At 41.9% G+C, this 20,090-nt stretch overlaps 1 protein-coding gene across 2 annotated transcripts in view; it reads left to right on the top strand.

Moving 5' to 3' along the window:
* Positions 1 to 20,090, top strand: part of AQP9 (aquaporin 9) — a 37,197-nt gene that overhangs the window by 9,526 nt on the left and 7,581 nt on the right. For both annotated transcript variants that reach the window (XM_061182076.1, XM_061182077.1), the window contains exons 2-3: positions 13,573 to 13,699; positions 18,898 to 19,035. In XM_061182076.1, the coding sequence (XP_061038059.1) occupies positions 13,573 to 13,699; positions 18,898 to 19,035 (265 nt within the window). The remainder of the gene's footprint in view (positions 1 to 13,572; positions 13,700 to 18,897; positions 19,036 to 20,090) is intronic.

Below are 20,090 nucleotides of genomic sequence, written 5' to 3'. Positions count from 1 at the left end.
TTTTGACCCAGAAAACTTGCTATTTTCATTACTTTCAAAGGGGAAGTATTTTTGTTTTGTACTTTCCAGAAGTGGAGTTGCTTAGTTTTTCTTTAATGACCAAGTTTTCTGCAACATGTTCTCATTACTTGACAAGAAAGGAGAACATGGGATGAAAGCAGAAGCTGGCTCCTCCTTACTCATCAGCCTTGTGATGTAGATATGGCATAAAGTGAGGCCTCTGAGGAAGGGAAGCCTCACAGAGTGAGACAACCCACAGAACATATCAAGATGCTGAAAGAGCCCAGCAGTGACTCCATGCATCTAGTGGGCACCTTATTTCACATCTGAGGTAGTACTGCTACATTCACTGACCCTGGAAAGCAAAGCAAATGCTTTAAAAGAAAATATGCCAGCAAAATATGCACCGCCCCCCCTCAGCCATCTTGATAGATTGGCTGATATGCTCTAAGGTACAGGTCTGGGATGGTCAGCAAAGACCAAAAAGGACCCAAGGGCTTAGTCCCTCTCATCCTAGAATTGGCCCACATGGCTTAGACCCTGTGTAAAACTTTCTTAGCAGGAAACCTCCCCTCAAAACCTATGCCTCTATCAACAGGTAATTGGTTAAAGAAATGGGGGTGCATTGCTGCAATGGACTCTTATGCAGCCATTAAAGATAATGGGGCCAACCTTTAAATGCTGATATAGAAAGACTCGCTAAGCTTTTAAAGTGAAAAAGCAGGCAGAAAATGGTATGTATAAATACTCCCATTTGTATAAACACACACACATATACACACGTTTAACAGAATACACCAGAAAGTATTGATATTAGTTACCTACAGAGGATAAAATATGAAATCTGGGGTGAGAAGGACACGGATTCTTTTTTTTTTTAATATTTATTTATTTATTTATTTTGGCTGTGCTGTGTCTTAGTTGCGGCACGTGGGATCTTTGTTGCAGCATGCAGGATCTTTAGTTGCGGCATGTGAGATTTTTAGTTGCGGCATGTGTACTCTTAGTTGCAGCATGCGAACTTTTATTTGCAGCATGCATGTGGGATCTAGTTCCCAGACCAGGGATCAAACCCGGGCGCCCTGCATTGGGAGCATGGAGTCTTACCCACTGGACCACCAGGGAAGTCCCACGAATTCTTATATTTTATCACATACCCTTTGTAACTGAAAATTTTTTAATGTTCATGTATATTTTCTTCACCTCTCTGCTCCCCACAAAAGAGCTCACTCAGCAGAATTTATCCCTTCCAAGTGATTTAGGGAGATGCTCAAACTGTGTTCTGAAGAACACTATTTCTGTGAAATGCAAACAAGAACTACATGAAAGAAAATATGCTGTCCTTCCCAGATATGCTTTGGAAACATTGGGTTAAAACAAGCTAAGTAGTTTTCTTAATTGTAGGAGTTATCAGAGCCTTTAATCTTCACTGTAAATTTCTAAGAGGGGACTAGAATATACAGTTGTCCCCAGACTTACTTGACCACAAACCACTTTTTTTGAGGAGCACCTCACAGAACTGATAAACTGTGGAACACACTTTGGGAAATGCAAGCCCTGGAATGAACCTAAGAAACAAATCAGTGCCCAAAACTCCTCCATCTTCAGTGATCTTCCAGATTGAGAGTGACCCGAGGTATACTTGACTTTGTTGGGCCACTCTGAATAAAGAGAGAATTGTCCTCAGCAACCCCCCATCCACACCCAGCACACTCAGCCCCATGGTTATCCTGATATGAACACACACACCTTAATCAATAATTAGTTTCTTATTCTGGCCCTGGGATCATGATCAAGCTCTTGTCCAAGCTAGCATTATTTGGGATGAGCTGAGGGAGGAATGAATGCCTGGTGTAGATCAGAAAAGGAGAGCACTATTCTTTTCAGCCTAGTGGAAATAGTGGAGTTCAGTCATCTCTCATTTCTGAGGTCTGTGTTGGTTCTTGGTACTCTTTTCTACTTGGAGACCTATAAAATTGGCCATTTGCCCATTCACCTGTTTCTCAAATCTCAGATTCCTCTCTTTTGATGAACCTGCCTTAATATCATCTCTTTTGAAGTACAGCTGGTTCTTGAGAGGTGACTGATCGCATTCTGATATTATCTCAGGCTACATGCCACCCAATACTTTATTTTTAACTGGAATGTCCAGATTTCAGTCTTGGTTCTTTGTGACCATTTTTGTTATGACTGAGAAAGTTTTATTTTCCAGTTGGAAAACTAACTGACTGGAAAGCCGTGCCTGAAGAGGCATTCTGTCCTAATAAAGAAACCAAGTAGCCCCAACAAGGTAACAGAAGTTGTCTCAGGAGAAACACAGGACTGGGAATCAGAGAACCTGGCTCCCGATTCAGATTCTGCCACTTATTAGCTATAGGATTTTTTGTTAAGCCATCCAGTCTTTCACTTTTTAAATGAGGATTAAGTGTTGGGAGGAATAACGGAAGTAATAGAAGTGAGCATGCTTGGCCCACGGTATACATGCTGTAAATGTTTGCTCATTCATCCACCCAGCGGCCAAAATTATGTGCAATCAAACCTGGGCTTTATCACTTACTGCCTGTGTGTATGTGAGGAATTCTCTTGACCTCTTAACCTCTCTAAGCTTTGTTTCCTGATATGTAAAGCGGAGACAGTTAAGAGGACCTGACTCATAGGGTCTTTGTGAGGATTAATGGGCTAATGTATGCTATTATACTCAATAAATAGTATTTGTTATTGTTGTTCTTGTTGTTACTATTATCATTACATGTTCCAATGGACACAGTTACATAAACTAAATAGGTATATATAGACAGATGGAGTAGGAGGTGGGACTTCTGGTAACACATACCTACAGCACCGGCCGGAGGGACAAGGTTTGCAGAGACCAGTGTACTGACAGGTTTGGATTTGTTCTTCCTCTCCAGTTACAAAAGACACAACACTTACAGGGAGAGGAGAGCCTGTGGCAGGCCCCAAAATGATTTTCTTCTCAAGAATAGGACTGTATTTTCGGTCTCCCTGTTACTACCTCCCTAGATAAAGCTTTGCCCGTAGTTATTCCTTCATTTGAAGGTAGCCAACAATCCTTCCTCCAGGAACTGGGAGGCTGTCCTGCGTCTCAGCCCAGGTAGGTTATCCCCATGGTATCTGTGGGGCCAGGAAGTCACTGGCCCCAAAATCTAAATGGGTTTCACTTTCTAGGACTTAAGATGGTACTCAATAGCCCCAAAGCTTATTGAGACCAGTCAGGTAAGATATCTGAGTGACATGGGCATGGTGGAGTTAGGGAGGAAGTGGACAGTGTATGCTATGTCTCGGGGGGGCAGCTGCCACCCAGGCCATCTCCACTGTGGCTAAGCGGGAATGGGGTAAGGCTTTATCAGATATTCCAGTTTTTCGAGAATGGTGAGTAATCCAGAGTTCTATGTGTAATTTTTCTATTTTTTTAGTATATTTATTTATTTATTTTTGGCTGTGTTGGGTCTTTGTTGCTGCGCGCGGGCTTTCTCTAGTTGTGGCGAGCAGGGGCTACTCTTCGCTGCGGTGCGCGGGCTTCTCACTGCAGCGGCTTCTCTTGTTGTGGAGCACGGGCTCTAGGCGCGCCGGCTTCAGTAGTTGTGACTCGTGGGCTCTAGAGCACAGGCTCAGTAGTTGTGGTGCACGGGCTTAGTTGCTCCACGGAATGTGGGATCTTCCCGGACCAGGGCTCGAACCTGTGTCCCCTGCATTGGCAGGCGGATTCTTAACCACTGTGCCACCAGGGAAGCCCAATTTTTCTAATTTTAAATACTGGTAACAATTTCTAAAATTAGAAAAAATCACCATGTGGGCCAAACAAAACACATCTTTGAGTCAATCCTACTCATAGGCTGTCTTTAGCCATGGACCACCAGTTTGTGACTCTGCCCTGAAGGTGTCCTTAACCACATTCTACAAAGACAAATTATTCTCACCAGAAAAGCGCAAATGGAGAGATTGTGAGGGCTACTGTCCGATATCGTCTGTTTACAGGATGCCTGTCTATTAGAAATCTAAGTCCTACATGCAAGATTGTGGTCCTTTCCTTTTCCCATCCTACCCCCTGGTAAAATTGGTTGAGGCAATAGGGTGAAAACAATTTTATTTCTGGCAATATCAGAAGATAAATCTTGATCTTATATTATCGTAGTCAAGTTCCTCATGAGGCCAATCTGTTATACACTCATGTGATATATTAATATATCTTGGATTTAATAGTATTGTCAGGTGGCTCAATAATTTTGGGTATTAATCAAGTAATTCAAGAATTTGGGGAGACTTAAATGTCAAAATTTCCATCACCTAGTTAGTAAGGTTGAATTATAAAACCACATCCCCATGCACACTTTCCCTAGGCATAAATACTTAAACCATTCATGAATAACAGGATTATAACATAAAACGACAGGGAATCACTTCATACTGTTCTTGTGATTCTTACCAGTTCCCAGCTCCTACCTCTCCTACTGGTCTGTGAACTTTGGAGGCCCTGTGTCTGGTTTTTTGCATCCCTGTAACACCGGGCACTGTACATGGCACTTAGAATTTTTGAATGTACATGAACAGGGAGGAATGGAAGAAGAAAAGTGAATGCCAAGTCCCAGTGAGAGGTATTTGCAGATTTGGAGATCTTCATTTCCCACGATTTGATTTTTTGAAAGACAGGCTTCTGAAGTACAAATCTGGACATATGACTTATTTGGCTCAGGTACACTTGAGGGCTGTTTATGTAAGTGAAGGAACATGAACTTTGGACGGAAATGTTAATTTTAGGTTCAAAACGATCTTCTCACTAGCTATAGTCCTCAGGCAAATTACTTACTTTCTTTGACCTAAGTTTTCTTTAGATGAAAACAGCAGAGTTTTCCTCCCCCTTAGGTTATTATTGGGACTAAATGAGATTATTTATAACATATATATATCTATATATATATGTGGGTGGGTGGGTGTGTGTATACATATACACTCACCCACCTACACATAATACAACTCAGTTTATTTAAAATATAAGTGTTGCCACAGATATGACCTTTTAATGCTGACTTCTGTTTTATGAATATTTACATCATTTAATGACAAATTATCTACTGAAGAATACTTTTCATTCAAAATATATTCCTTACCTATTTCCAAGAAGACCTGCAGCAACATAAGGTAAATAGTCATACATGGTTCATGTCTTGGGTCACGTTCTTGCTGCCCACATGGCACATAGCAAACATGACCCAAACTGACATTACTGGATTAAAGGAGGATATTGGCTTCCTAGATACATTTTTAAAAGAACAATAGTAAATAAACACCAGCCAGGTGTGCTTTGGAGGTACTGGAGTAGTTTAGAATGGCCACCTGAGTTAGTTCTTTGGCTCTTTTTCAGTAAAATGTACTAACAGGGCACTTGGGGCGGAGAGGGAGAGGTGGAATTGGTTGACTTCTTGAGTCTTGGTGTTGTGAATAGGTTGAATGCTAAATAAGTGCCCTAAATTTTGGCCAGCTCCACAGGAAATCCACATGGCTCGTGGGTGTGGTTTGTAAGTGTAGAAAAGGCCTACCCCACCATTCTCTCAGCCCACTGACTCCCAGGAGTAGGCAGCATTAGGGGGAGGAGTGTGATTTCTGCTGATGACTACAAGATTGGGAGACACTATGAGGAAAGAAAACGAGCAAAAGAGAACAAAAGAGGAAAAGGTGTAACTCTGCCTTCAGGTCTAGTTTTCCCCGGTGAGCACTTGGTCATCTAGTGGAAGTTGTCTCTGCAAGGGGAGCTAGAAATCAAGCAAATAGAAATCCATAAAAAAAGTTTTGCTAAACTAAAAAGCTGCACTTCATCACCAACACGTCTCTTTGATCTCTGAGAAAGGAAGGGAAATGGGGCTGAAAAGAATTTTTCTCTAGGTCATGGGAAACTTTAGAGAAAAAGTACAAGTGTTGGGTATTTTTCTGAACTAGAGTGATCACATATGTTGTCAGCAGAAAAGCCACTTGTCCTGGCACAAAGAGCAGGGTCTACAAGGAGGCTTCCAAATGAGCTTCAACCTCAGTCTTTTTTCCTCAGACTGTATCTGGTCTACAGGGAGGCCTTTTATACTGGGTGGATGGTAACAGATGGTTGCTGCCTGGGCTCTCCAAATCCTTCAACATTCCCAGACAGCCTTTACTCTCAGTAGGCAGATAGGAAAAATGGTGCCCCATCTCACTTCCTGTGGAAAACCCAGTGTCCTCCCTGAAAACTTCCATTAATTCTTGGGGGCATTGGTTGGTTCTGATGACCTCTTGCTCTGTCCAATACATCATGGTTAGGAGCACAGTCCTCTGACTAAGACCTGGGATCAAATCCTGGTTCTGTCTCCTTTATTTTTACTATGTAACATTGGGAAAATTGCTTGGCCTTTCCCAGCCTCAATTTCCTCATCCACAAAATGGAGATAATAATACTTCCCCTTCAGGGTGATCATAAGTTAATGGGATAATGATGAAGTAATACAGGTAAAGCACTTGGCATGGAAGTTGGCACAAAGCACACACCAAATAGATGATAGCTGGTATTTGTATTCCTTTACTCACATTACCCTAAACAGATGAGTAAAGATAGTCAATATTTCATACAGCCTTTATTCCAAAGTCTATGACGTTTCCCAAGAAGCTCCTTTCGACTTTAAATTTTTTTCAGGAGCTTTATAGGATAGAAACTGTTCTTTTAGTATCCATTAATTCTGAAAATACTGAAACAGAAAGGTAGAAACAAGACATGTTAATTTTTTCCTTCTTTGGATAACGTTGATGTGCACAGGGAATCACAGACCTCTTGCGATAATTAGAAGGTTCTCAGGTGATCCCTGGCTCCAGGGTGCATGCATTTGCCAACATTTTGCTAAGTAATCCCTAACCTTCACTAACTGCTTTTCTGAAAGGGCTCAGTTTTTACATACTCACTGAACAAATATTTTGAGTGCCTGTTTTGCACTGTGTTCTGCGCTCAGAACATCTTGGCTTTCACTTTAAAGGAGGTAGTATATGCAAAGGGGATTTGAGAAGGCTCAAATGAAATAAAATCTGTGGACTCATTATTCTCTCTCCTCATCTCCAGCATTTCATTGTGTCCATTAATCAGCCTGTCATAGGGTTCATGGCTCAGTTGGGAACTTCCCAGCAGTGCCAAGTGGTATGTCTTAGACATTACACCTCCCACTTTTTACATCTTACCCTCAAATTAACTTTTTCTCTTGAAAAGGCAGTTTACGCAGGACTTTTTCCTGCTTGTTCAGATATTTTAATTTTTTTCATAAGTATTGTTTGAGCATGGAATACAAAGGAGCATGAATGCCCTGGTGAACATTACAGCCTTGGTGGGGTGCCACAAGGCAAGGTGAAATAAAATGAAATGACATTGTAAAGACATGGCAAAATAAGCAGAAGAGAACTTTGAGGGCTTCAGTTGCCAGAGAAAGCCCTAGGGAAAAGGTAGCATTTTAACTCAGTGTTAAGAATAGATCGGTTTTGATTGGGAAAAATGCAGAAAAGATATTCTGCTGGAAGGTATAGCATGAGCAGGTGTGCAGAGGTGGAAATGAGTGTCATGAACTCAAAGGACTCAAAGTGACTGGCTGATGCAGAGACTTATGCTGAAGAACCCTGGGCAGAAAGTAGCTGGGGATTGTGAGGCAAGGCCCTGAGTGCCAGGTTAAGGGGTGATTCCTTATGCTGGCAATTCCTGAGCAACGGGGGTGGGAGAGTATGTATGTTGTGCTTCATCTGGCATGGTCACTGAGTAGGGAGACACTGGAAGTGGGGACACTGGTCAGAGGCCACAGAAGAAGACTCCAAAGATTTGGGAATGATTGACTATGGGTAGCCAAGAGAGAGAAGAGGAAGGAATACCAAAAGATTCCAGAATGTATGGCCTGGGTGACTGGGAATGACTGGGCGTACCTCACTCACCAATCAATCTTTTATAGGAGTTCTGCCTTTCAAATATCTTTCTTCCTTTTCCACTAAAATTCTTTCTCCCACTCCTGCCATGCAAAGAACCTGATAACAACGGTATTTACCCCCTCCTCTTTTCTAGTGTTGCTTTACTACCAAAAGCACTAAAATCTTGCCATCTATGCAACGACTTATCTTTCAAGAGTAATCACAAATACGCAAAACACCTTGAAGTTCTTGTCAGTTTCTCACTTCCCCTCTCCCCCAAAATTTTGATCTCATGTTTGGAATGAAATAGTAGCTATTTCTAATATCTGTCATAGATGTGTTTTCGCCCCCATTTTTATTGCCAGGCAGTGCATTAGTGGTTAAGTTCATGAGTCCCTTTGTTTTAATTTATTCACCCTGAATTGGGGTTTTCCTTTTGAGTTTATACCAAAGGCAATAATATCCTGCACCTATTATTGTCCTTTGTTGTTTAAATAGTGCCTTCATTAAGGTTATCCCATTTGAACCTTTACTGAACAATCCTATGAAACAAGTCTGGCAGGTATTATTTTTTAATAAATGAGCAAGCTGAGGCTGAGAAATAACATGTTCATTTACACAGACACCAAGTGTCATAACTGGAAATAACATGTAGGATCTGGTTATTTAATTACTTCCAATATCCTAGATGCTGTTAAAAGGCAAAGAAGTTTATTACACAATCTTAAGCATCTTACAAAATTGCGAAAACCAGGCATTAATATGTGAACAGTTGAATTACATCCTGTGGTTAAGTGCTCCACTAGATAGCAATAGAAGCAAGGAGCAGAAGGTACACGATTCATTACCATGTCATAATGTGATGCACAAATAAGGGAGGACTGCCTATAAAATAGAAGACATTTGCAAACGATGTATCTGATAAGGGGTTAATATCCCAAATATGCAAAGAACTCATATAACTCAACATCAAAAAAACAAATGTGTATAGGACCTGAACAGACATTTTTCCAAAGAAGACATACAGATGGTCAGCAGACACACGAAAAGATGCTCAACAACACTAATCATCAAAGAAATGCAAATCAAAACCACAATGAGGTGTCACCGCACACCTGTTAGAATGGCTATCATCAAAAAGACAACAAATAACAAGTGTTGGCAAGGATGTGGAGAAAAGGGAACTTTCATGCACTGTTGGTGGGAATGTAAATTGGTGCAGCCACTATAGAAAACAGGATGGAGGTTTCCCCAAAAATTAAAAATAAAACTACCACATGATCCAGCAATTCCATTCCTGGGTATTTATCCAAAGAAAATAAAAACACTAATTTGAAAAGTTATATGTATCCCTATGTTCACTGCAGCATTATTTACAATAGCCAAGATATGGAAGCAACCTAAGAGTCCATCAATAGAGTAATGGATAAAGAAGATGTGGTATGTATATACAATGGAATACTACTCAACCATAAAAAGAATGAAATCTTGCCATTTGTGACAATATGGATGGACCTCGAGGGTATTATGCTAGGTAAAATAAGTCAGAGAATCTAAAATCAAAATACGTAAACAAATATAACAAACAGAAACAGACTCATAGATACAGAGAATAAACAGGTGGTTGCCAAAGGGGAGGGCGGTGGAGGGATGAGTGAAATAGGTGAGGGAAATTAAGAGGTACAAACTTCTAGTTACAAAATGAGTCACAGGGATGAAAAGTACAGCATGGGGAACATAGTAATATTGTAATAAGTTTGTATGGTGACAGATGGTAACTAGACTTGTGGTGATCATTTTGTAATGTATGAAAATAGTGAATCATTGTGTTTTAGGTCAATTATACTTTAATAAATAAATAAATATTTTAAAAATTACTGGGGAGAAATAAGCCAAAATGTTTATAATGTCTGTTTATAGGTAAAGGCATTGTGATTGGGTTTTTTTTTCTTTATATTTTTATATATTCCTCATATTCTCTCTAAGGAGCCTGCACAGGATTTTTGGTCTTAAATAATAAACATTTTTAAAAGCTTAAAAAAAATAAGGGAGGATTGTGTCCATTCCTGGGCTCCGTGCTTAAAAGGGGTGCTAACAACCTAGAGCTTATCCAGGTGAGACTCACTTGGAATCTGAGGAGCCCTAGGGATCAAAGGTGAAGGGACAAACATCCAGCAGAAAAGAACTCAGGGAGGACTTTTTGCTCCCTCTACTTAATGGAGTGCCTGGTGTATAAAAGAGGCTTCTTCTCTGAGGTCCCAAGAGAAAGCCAGGAGCTAATGAACAGAAGTTACAGGAAAAAAGGACTCCAACTTCATATAAGGAAGGACTCCCCAACCACTGGAACACCAAAAATATTTAGAACAAGCTACCTGATGTGGTAATGAGCTCCCTATTCCTAAAGGGAACCAACATGGGCCAAGTTAATGCCTATTAAGGATGTTGTAATTTGTGTGCTATTGAGTTCAGAACCAAAGTAGTGCTATGGCTGACAGGTAGCATGATGCAGGGTTTAAGAACACAGGCTCTGAAGGCTGTACAGTGCTCACCCTTGGAACTCAGCCAAGCCACACAGAGACCATTTGTAGGTGTGTTGGCCAACCCACCAGCTGAGGCATCAGCTGACAGCTGACATCAACCACTAGACATGTGACTGTGTGAGCCTTCAGATAATTCCAGTCTTTCAAGTTTTGAACCATCACATTTGATACCAAATGGAGCAGAGGTAAGATGCTCTACCAAACCTTGCCCAAATGACAGATTCACAAGCAAAATAAATGTTACCATTTTAAACCACTAAGTTTGGGAGTAGTTAGTTACGTAGCACTGAATAACCGGAACACAATGTTTATGTGATCTTCTGAATTGCCATTGATCTTCAAGGCCACTTACAGGTACTGGGTCAAGTAGGAGGAGATATTATTTGCAGAAAGGGGCTCAGGTGTCTTGGGCTAATGAGAGAAGAGAAGGCTTGATGAAACTATTGGGAGAATATGAATGAGAAATGAGAAACTATTGGGAGAATATGAATGAGAAATGAACGAAGACTTTTGGGGGCACAGTGAAGACTAGATCCATGGCTTTGTAATACCCTCCCTCCCCTACATGGTTTTGTGATTTTTTTTTACCTACCTGGAGAAGGTAGGTGCTGGATCCTGGCAAGAAGGTGGAAGAGACCTTGGAGGTCTGTGGATGGCATGCATATGGGTGGTGGACTTGGGAAACACAACACCCAAGGAAACAGAATAAAACAGGATAGACTAGCATATTGTTGCCTGTTGGTATGTAAAGGAATCTTAGAGATTGTTTTCTAGATAAGGAAATCAAAACCAGGCATCTGGAAAACAACTAAGTATTAATTGTTCAGTACGGACAGTACAAGTGAATTTCAGAGAAAAGAGGTTAGGTTTAGTGAGAAGAATATGAAAGGGTGATGGGTCCAAAAAAAGATTTCTAGATAGGGAGACCAGAAAAACTGAAGACAGGTTGGCTCTTTCTGTGTCTAAGAAGGGGAAAAGTATGGCAGTTCTTAAAGGTTAGGGCACGGAATCATGCTGGAAATTCTATCAGTAATACCATAAACAACAGTTCTCTCATTTTTTTAAGGAAAAAAAATTACACTGGGCACACAGAAGAAGGAAACCAGAGTGGTTGACCAATTCCCTAGCAATCAGACCATGATAACATTAGAATATCCCAGATCTGCTTCCCTGGTGCTGTGAATACAGGTGGGATGAAGCAGGCAGGGAAAGATACTAGCAGGCAATTACCTGTCTTCCTCATTGATTTTCAGGCTATATGAATGTATTTAAAAATTAAGAAGCAGTGATGTCAAGTTGGGCTGAAATCTTCTGAGTAACAATTTCTGACTAGGGTAACTAAAGTCCTTACCTTGTTCATTTCACCTTCTGCTCCTTTCTTGCAGTGCACAGCATCAGTTATCCTCTCTAGAAAAGAACAAAAAAGCAATTTCAACATCTAGGGTAGAAGAGGAGAGTATTAATCACAATGAAGTTTGACAGGACAGAAGCCTCCCCAGGTCCACTCAGGCCATTTAAAGCTTTTATGCCCCCTGTAGACTATCACAAGTGGGTGAACATCAGACCATAAAAGAGGGAAGAAGCTTATGTGGAAAGTAGTAATAGCTCAGGACTGGCCAGTGTCTGGATGTGTCTCTTCTTACCCCTGGTTGTCTAAATCAGGTCATCTCAGTTGTCAGGAATGTTTTTTTCCTTTTTTCAGAAGATGTTACCAAAATGCCAGTTAGCTTGGAAGTTGTGCCAGGTGCATTTAATTGGCTGCAAATTAAAAAGAAAGACAGCAGTGTGGTTTTAATTCTGACAGTTATTATAACAGATAGGGATCCTAGAAAAAAATAATGTCAAGCCTAGGTGAAATTGGTAGGATGTGAAATGAACCCAGGGGATTTTTTTGTTTTTTGAAAAGGGAAAAGGGAACATGTTCCTGCTGCAACTTTATTTAGCTCTCAGTGCAGGGTCTGGAGTCTGTGATTAACATCAAAGACAGCCCTGTGCATGTGATATGCAGCCCCTGTGCTTCCCTTGAGATGTCAAGTCCTACTTCTCCCTACCGTCTAGCAGGTAGAGCTAAATCAATATATCTTAGAATCAGGGACTGGAGGGGATGTTAAAAGATCATCTAGGTAATTTCTCTGCCTTTAGGGAGGAGTAAACCAAAATCATTCTATATGTATTAAATATCCATTGTTTGTAAATTGTATTTCTCTGAAGGACTCCACAAATGGGTCCCAAGGGAGCTATTTAGAATTAATTCATCACTATCAGGAAATGGTTTATGTGCAACCTCTCATATTTCAGGTTCAGACTTCCTTTCTCATCCTTTTGTGAAGAGACACAAGAGCTGGTTATTATCTTCCAGATAAGAAGTCTTCACATTCTTAATCTCTTTTTCCTTAAATACGTTTGTTTCTGAAACCTTTCCTCATATGCCCTTAAATAATATCCATTACTTGATGCTGAGCCCTCCCTCCAGTTGGTTGCTCTTCTTTAGTTATAAAACCCAAAATAGAACCTGTATTCTAGAAAAAGTTGTGGCTATTTGACATCTAAGAGCAATGATCTAATGATACTGCAGCCCAGAACTTATTCCTCCAGGACCACACTGGCTCTTTAAACCACAGAGTGACAAAGGCTGATGGTCATTCGTTGTCCTGTTGTTTTCCCACCAAACTTGTATGTGACTGTTTCATCTTTCCCAATAACCCTCCCTCACCAAATGTTCCTTTCTTCCCCCCTTCCTTCCTCCTGCCCTTCCTTCCTTCCTTCCTTCCTTTTGAGGTATAATTGACATACACCATTATATCAGTTTCAGTTTTACAACATAATGATTTGATATTTATATATATTATGAAATGATTACCAAATTACTTGGTTTATAAATTCATACAGAATTTTAACACTGTGCAGTCTTAACAAAACTCATCCATAAGCCAGATGCAACCTTGGGACCATCATTTTGCTATCTGTGCACAGCTGGAAGATTATAATTTGATTTGTACGAGGCCTATGGCAGTCCAATCCATGAGTGTGCTTGAAAAATGCTTCTTGTTACTCTGACTTTCCATTGTCTTTGATAGTGGCCATCTTCACTTACTTGTTGAGTTCCCTTTCATTCCAGGTCCTTGGATGTGGCTCTGTTGCCCAAGCTGTCCTCAGTCGAGGACGTCATGGAGGAATCATCACTATCAATACTGGATTTTCATTGGCAATAGTAATGGCCATTTATGTTGCTGGAGGTGTCTCTGGTAAGTAATAGAAATAATAATAATAATAGCTACTATTAACTCAACCACTCCAATGTACTAGCGCAGTTCTGGGTACTTTACAGACCTTAATTTTTCTAGATCTCAACAGTCCTGCAAGAATATGTATTTGATTCTATTTTTATAGATGACAAAATTTAAATGGCCAGCAAGTGGTAAGTGACTGGCACAAAGGCAACATTTAGCAAAAGACAGAGATGAGGGTTGGAACTCAGAACTGACTGATTCCTAAATCTGGCTACTGAATAGTATTCTTCATCTATCAATAGACTCTTTTACTAGCTCTACCCCACACTTGGAAACCACTTCCCAGATATGCTGTGAATAGCCCAGTGAATATCACTCCAACAGAGGCAATTCCCTGGACCTTTATCCACAGCAATCAGAGAGAGTCTAGGTCATTTGCAAAATAGCTAGTGTGTTCATGGAGGTACAGGGCTAGTCAGAAGGTCTTGGTCCAATTCTGTCCTGAGTGGTAGGCTAATTAGAAGCCATTCTCAAGGTTCTGAGAAGCGAAATGAAATGATAGTTAATACAGCCTGGGACCTTAGGAAGGAACTGTGGAAATGATCCACTTCCCAAAGGCTTGCAGAGTCCTCAGCAGCCTTGCCTGGGGGCTCAGAGAACTAAGGCAAGACTGTTGGTGATAACGGAAGAAGGGACCCCCTGCATGCTGGGCACTGTACTGGGTGCTGTACACACTTTATCTCCTCTCACTTCTATAGCAGCACTCTGAGGCCAGTATTATTGTCCATTCTACAGAGAAAACTGGAGCTCCAAGGGATTGAGTAAATTGCCAGAAGTCCCACAGCTGGCAAAGAGACAGATCAAAGATTTGACCCAGGTCTACACGACAGCAAAGCACACGTCCCCATTATTATACAACATTTCCAGTGGTCTACTATGGGAAGGACAGTACAGGCAGGGCCTATGGGCAGTACGGTCCAGCTGGAGGATCCTGCAGTTGAGCTGGCTGGACTGGTGACAAGTACTGCCATTGGAGCACTAAAGAATGATTGCCCAGACCCCCACAGAGCATCCACGGGCTGGGCACTTGGAACAGTCATTTGCTAGCTGTCAGCCTTTCCATATCACAGGTGGACTCAGATCCTGGAGCAGACCAGGTTACAGATTCCCATACATGTGGTTTGTTTGGCATGAGCAGTGTTTCTGTTCAAACTCTTGCCGAGCCTTTGCTGTGATCCCAGCACTGTACTGCCTACCTAAGACACAAGAATAACCAGGGGAACACCCTGAATGTGCCAAGGCTTAATTACAGCTGCAGGCCTTCACACCAGACACAGAACACACTCCTGGCTTCAAATAAGCATGCAGGATGCTCCACTGCCTCCCCTCACGCTCCCAACTACATTCACACAGGTGTTGTTTCCACAAACCATGCAATATAAATGTAGGTATATTTTCAGTGATTTTTTTAAGGTGGAGATGTGGTTTTGCAGTATTTCACCTGCATAACACCCTGAATTAAACTTCATCAAATATTTACTTAGGATAAATTGGTCCCAGACCCTACCAATGTAGCTAACACCCTTTACCACCAGCGCTGTCAATGTCTGTTTGCATCCATTGGTATATTTGGAGTCACGATAGGAGGAGAAGTGACAGGGACCAGCAGGAAGGGGAAGAGGGAGTAAAGGATGGTGTGGAGTCTTCCCATCCGGCCTTTAGACTGGGATTAAGCCCCTGCGCTCAGAGGAGTAAGGGCCACAATTGATGGGACTGTTTGCACTAGAGGCTGTTTCTGGGTAAGGCTCGGGAGCTGTCCAAATTGTTTATGAGAGACTGTGAGATCTCAAAATGCAAGGAGAGCAGTTTCTGAGCCTGGCTGATATAAGGTAGCATTGAGTTGGAAAAGGAGCTTATCTCCCCATCTCTGTTTGGAACTGATATTCAGGCTCCCTGAGAACTGGGGGGAACATGCACAGACAACACACTGGCCCACTGATGACATCAGTGCAGACTCAGTATTGGCTTCAGCAGGCCAGACACAGGAGAGGAAGACTGTGTAGGGGAGGTGACTTTCTCACAGTGGCTGCAGCTAACATGCTGGTTTGTGGGCATATGTGAGGCCCTCTTTGGGAATTCCAAAAATAACCAATGTATATTAGGCATAAGCATAAATGGGATCCCACTTTGTGGTCCAGATTGGTAAGGTCAGCTGACATCTGGCTGTGGAACATAAAGCATTACCTTACTGCATGGCAGTTACCGCACCCTGCTCCCTTGTGAACTTGCCAATAGTCTGGCAATCCAATCTGGCCAATCAGAACTCATAATGCCCTAATTACGCACCATCCCCCACGAAGTGTTTACACTGCCAGCTTGTACCTAGACTATGGCGATTGTTTTTGATGTAGTTTTTTTATAAGCAATAAAAATTCACTGAAAAATCAAAATAGCTTTGCTTAATGACAAATAGAATATTAAGATGATCTCTATCACAGAGTTGTCTGTGGGTGGTGGGGAGGAGACTCGTCTAGGACAGAACCTTGAAAGAGTTCACCTTGCTCACGTAAGACTTTCATCTCAGGCCTCGGGGAATCCAGCTATCCCCCTGGGCTCTTTATGTGAATAATCTGATCATCACAACCACCTTGGCAGGGCCAAGATGTGAGTGTGGCCTTCCCTGACTCTAGCACTCATGTTCTTTCCACTACACTGCTCTGCTTTGTCCTTCGGGTAAGCCAAGTGATCACGCATCTCTGCAAGGAGAAACTCTCCTCGTTGCTTTGCAAAGCACCCTCCCGGCACAGCCTCTCTGACCCCCAAACAACTTTCCCTCTGTAGATCTTTGTAGTCTGAGCTATCTGAATAAAGACTTCTATTTCTTCAACTTTCATATCTTTTTTTTCTTCAATTTTTTAAATTGAAGTGTAGCTGATTCACAATGTTGTGCCAGTCTCTGCTGTACAGCAAAGTGACTCAGTTATACACATAGAGACATTCTTTTTTTATATTCTTTTCCATTATGGTTTATCTCAGGAGACTGGATATAGTTCCCTGTGCTATACATTAGGACTTGTTGTTCATCCATGCTGAATGTAATAGTTGGCATCTACCAGCCCCAAACTCCCAGTCCATCCCTCTCCCTCCCCACCTCCCCCTTGGCAGCCACCAGTCTGTTCTCTATGTCTATGAGTCTGCTTCTGCTTTGTAGATAGGTTCATTTGTGCCATATTTTAGATTCCACATATATCAACTTTCGTATCTTGAAAACCTACTAAATGCCTTGCAGCATGTCAAGGTCAAGGTGAACAATAGTTTCTGCCTTAGGGTGCTTTTGAGGGGCTAAATAAGACCTACCTACAGCAAGTCTTATTTTGGAAGAGGAGCTTGCTAAACAGTAATTCTCCCATTGGTGGACTCATCTGAGGGGAGACATTTTTGATTGGAGGTGACTTCTTACACCCCCTTGTCCTTTCACAATGGGTTCCTCCAGGCTGGCTGGGTGGCGGCTACCCTCCAACCAGCTCTGGGAGAAGAGGAACAGGGCTGGCTCCAGGAACTTTCCACTGCCCTGGGTGCTCCCCTCTTCTAACCCCTGTTTCCAGCTTCCCTAGTAAGCTGTACTCCTGCCAGTCTCCAGAATTATGACTCTCTTAGATTTAAAAGTAAAACAAAACAGGTGATGTGTGTGTAAGGCTTCAGGAAGTCACCTGTGCTTTGATATATTGGCATTTTCTTGTTCATATTAGCCCCAGAATGGCAGAGGCAGGTGAAGAAAGGACCCTCACAGTGTAGTCAGCAGTCAGAACCCCTCCCCATTTCAAGCCCACTTTGGCTTAGAGTCTCAGGAAAAGCATAGCTTTCTTCACGGACAGGGGAGAGGGGGGAAGGCTTCCCAAAACAAGCTCACCAACAGGTTCTGTGGGGGGTCAAATGGCAAAGTGTCATCATCATCATCACTCCTTTGTTTACAACTATTTCTACAACCCAGAGGTCCACATTTCAGTGTGGTCACATTGACAGTTACTCTAATCCCCCCCTCCACACTAAATGTCATTGGCATGCTTCATATGAGTGTCCTTCATCCCTAGGAATCAAGCCCATATGCTCAAAGATGATCTTTGAAAAATTTTTCCCTGCCTTCTAAGGCAGAGAAACCTTTATAAACTTGGTGAAGAAGGTCTAGAAAAGAACATAGGCCCAAGAGTTCAAATAAACCTGAATTTGAATCCTAGACCTACCACTTATTAGCCATGTGACCTTAAAATGTTACTTTACTTCTGTGCCTCAGTTTCCTCAGCAGTTAACTGGACTAGTACCCACCTCACTGGGCTCTTAGGAGGATCAAGCGCATGTAATACCCCTATGACAGCATCTGGCAACTGTTCAATAGGCATTGTTTTCATTGTTGTTACTAGCAAAGCCAGCTGGGGATATCAGTAACCTACCGCAGAGCAAGCCCTCTACCTGACCTTGCAACTGGGTTAGAATCAAAGAGGCTGATTTCTCTAGTCAGAGTTTAGGCTGGAGTGGAGGAAGTGTTGCTCCATTTCTGTGTGTGAGATATACATCGTTTATGCAGAGAAACTACAGAAAATCCACTCAGACACTGTGACTACCTCAAAATAAACTGAGCCCCTTACCTCAGTGAGAGACACAGCCCACAAAGGAAGGGCCATTTCCCCTTAAAGAGATATCTCTTTTCAGTCCTAAGATTGTTTCTATATCCTCTGGACATGGACTTAGAAATGACTAGATATAGATTTAAATCTTACAAGTATATAAGTATATTGACTTAAAAATGTACTGAAGTTAACGGTTTATATCAGTCTCTTTGGGGTTATTGCTTTACAGTTAGGCAAAACCCAGTAGATAGATATAGATAGATAGATAGATAGATAGATAGATAGATAGATAGATAGATAGAAAATGAGCCACTTGAGTACAAGTTTCTTTATATATCTGACTTTCTTTTGAGAAAGCTAAAATTCCTAAACAGTGTCTAATGATGCCATGGGGATTATTAGTCCTCTCTTCCTCTCCACTCAAACACACACACACACACACACACACACACCTCTGTCTCCTCACATACAGTTCCTCATCTAGAAGACTGAATTCTGCCTGCAGTCCCTAGATAAGGTTTTCTTCACAATAATTCTCCCTGGCTGGCCTGCCCTCTGACTTTCCTAATCACCTTATCTTCCTTGCAGGTGGCCACATCAACCCAGCTGTGACTTTTGCAATGTGTCTTTTTGGACGGATGAAGTGGTTCAAATTCCCCTTTTATGTGGGGGCCCAGCTCTTGGGAGCCTTTGTAGGGGCTGCAACCCTCTTTGGCATTTATTATGGTGAGTAGGGCCCCTGAGTCCAGAGATTAGGGAGAGCTGGTTATAAGTTGAAAGTAAGAATTACTTGTAGGAAGAGGTGAGATGAGGTAAGAACAGGAAACGTATTACACTTGACAGGCAGTTCTAAGAGTCCTAAGTTCTAAATAATGGGGCCAACATTATCATCAGGGCACATTCAGGAAGCCTCTTAATGAAAATGGTCACAACTTAAATGGAGGGCAGAACTTAAAGGAAGTATATTTTTAGACCTAACCAGCACTACAGTGTGAACAATGCCAAAGTAAGCAATAGGCCACTGGCTTCTCCATGGCTTTCTCTGATTTGGCTGGGAAGGGAGCCGTTGACTTGTGGCAAGGAGAATGATGAGTAAGTATTTAAAGAAGGAATCTGGAATAAAGTCTTTGAAGGAAGAGGCATAGCAGAGAAATGGGCTGGGTGGGGAACCTCTTCTCCCTTCCATCCAATAGCCAGGGCTTCCATTCTGCAACAGTCCTGGGGGAAACAGAGTACTGATGATCAAAGACCCAGACTTTAGTTCCATGTGAACTAAGTAGGAGGCTGTGTGACTTCAGTAAGTCATCTGACCTTATTGGTCTCAGTTTCCTCCTCTGGAAAATAAAGGAATTGAACTAGATGACTTCTTAGGCCCTTCAAACTAAAAAATCTTGGGGTTCCATAAAATCAAGTGTTAAAGTAGTTCCTTCTATCTAACCCAACGTGAGTCTTAATACTTTATGACTCTCAAACTGAAGCCCTTAGGAACTAGAATTTATGAGCCAAGCCTGAGAGGTACATTGTGGAAATGTACTCCCACAGAGTATCCTAAGAATTAGAGTGCAAGAAGACTAAAGAATTACTCAAGACCAGACCAGAAACCTAGAGAACCAGCTGCTGTGGCCAGAGAGGCCTGGGGTGGTGCTGGCTGTGTCGGGGACTGCTGTGTTCCTTGTTCTAAGGGCATCTTCACTGTACCTTGATGCCCTCAAATTCTGGACTGCTATTAGGGGTTACTGAGAACCCTCTGGGAATCAAGAACTCTGCCTAGAGCAAGTCCA

Source organism: Eubalaena glacialis, chromosome 2, assembly GCF_028564815.1.
Source record: "Eubalaena glacialis isolate mEubGla1 chromosome 2, mEubGla1.1.hap2.+ XY, whole genome shotgun sequence".
NCBI lineage: Eukaryota > Metazoa > Chordata > Mammalia > Artiodactyla > Balaenidae > Eubalaena > Eubalaena glacialis.
Note: the sequence above shows the minus strand (reverse complement) of the source record. Positions and strands in the feature narration are given on the sequence as shown.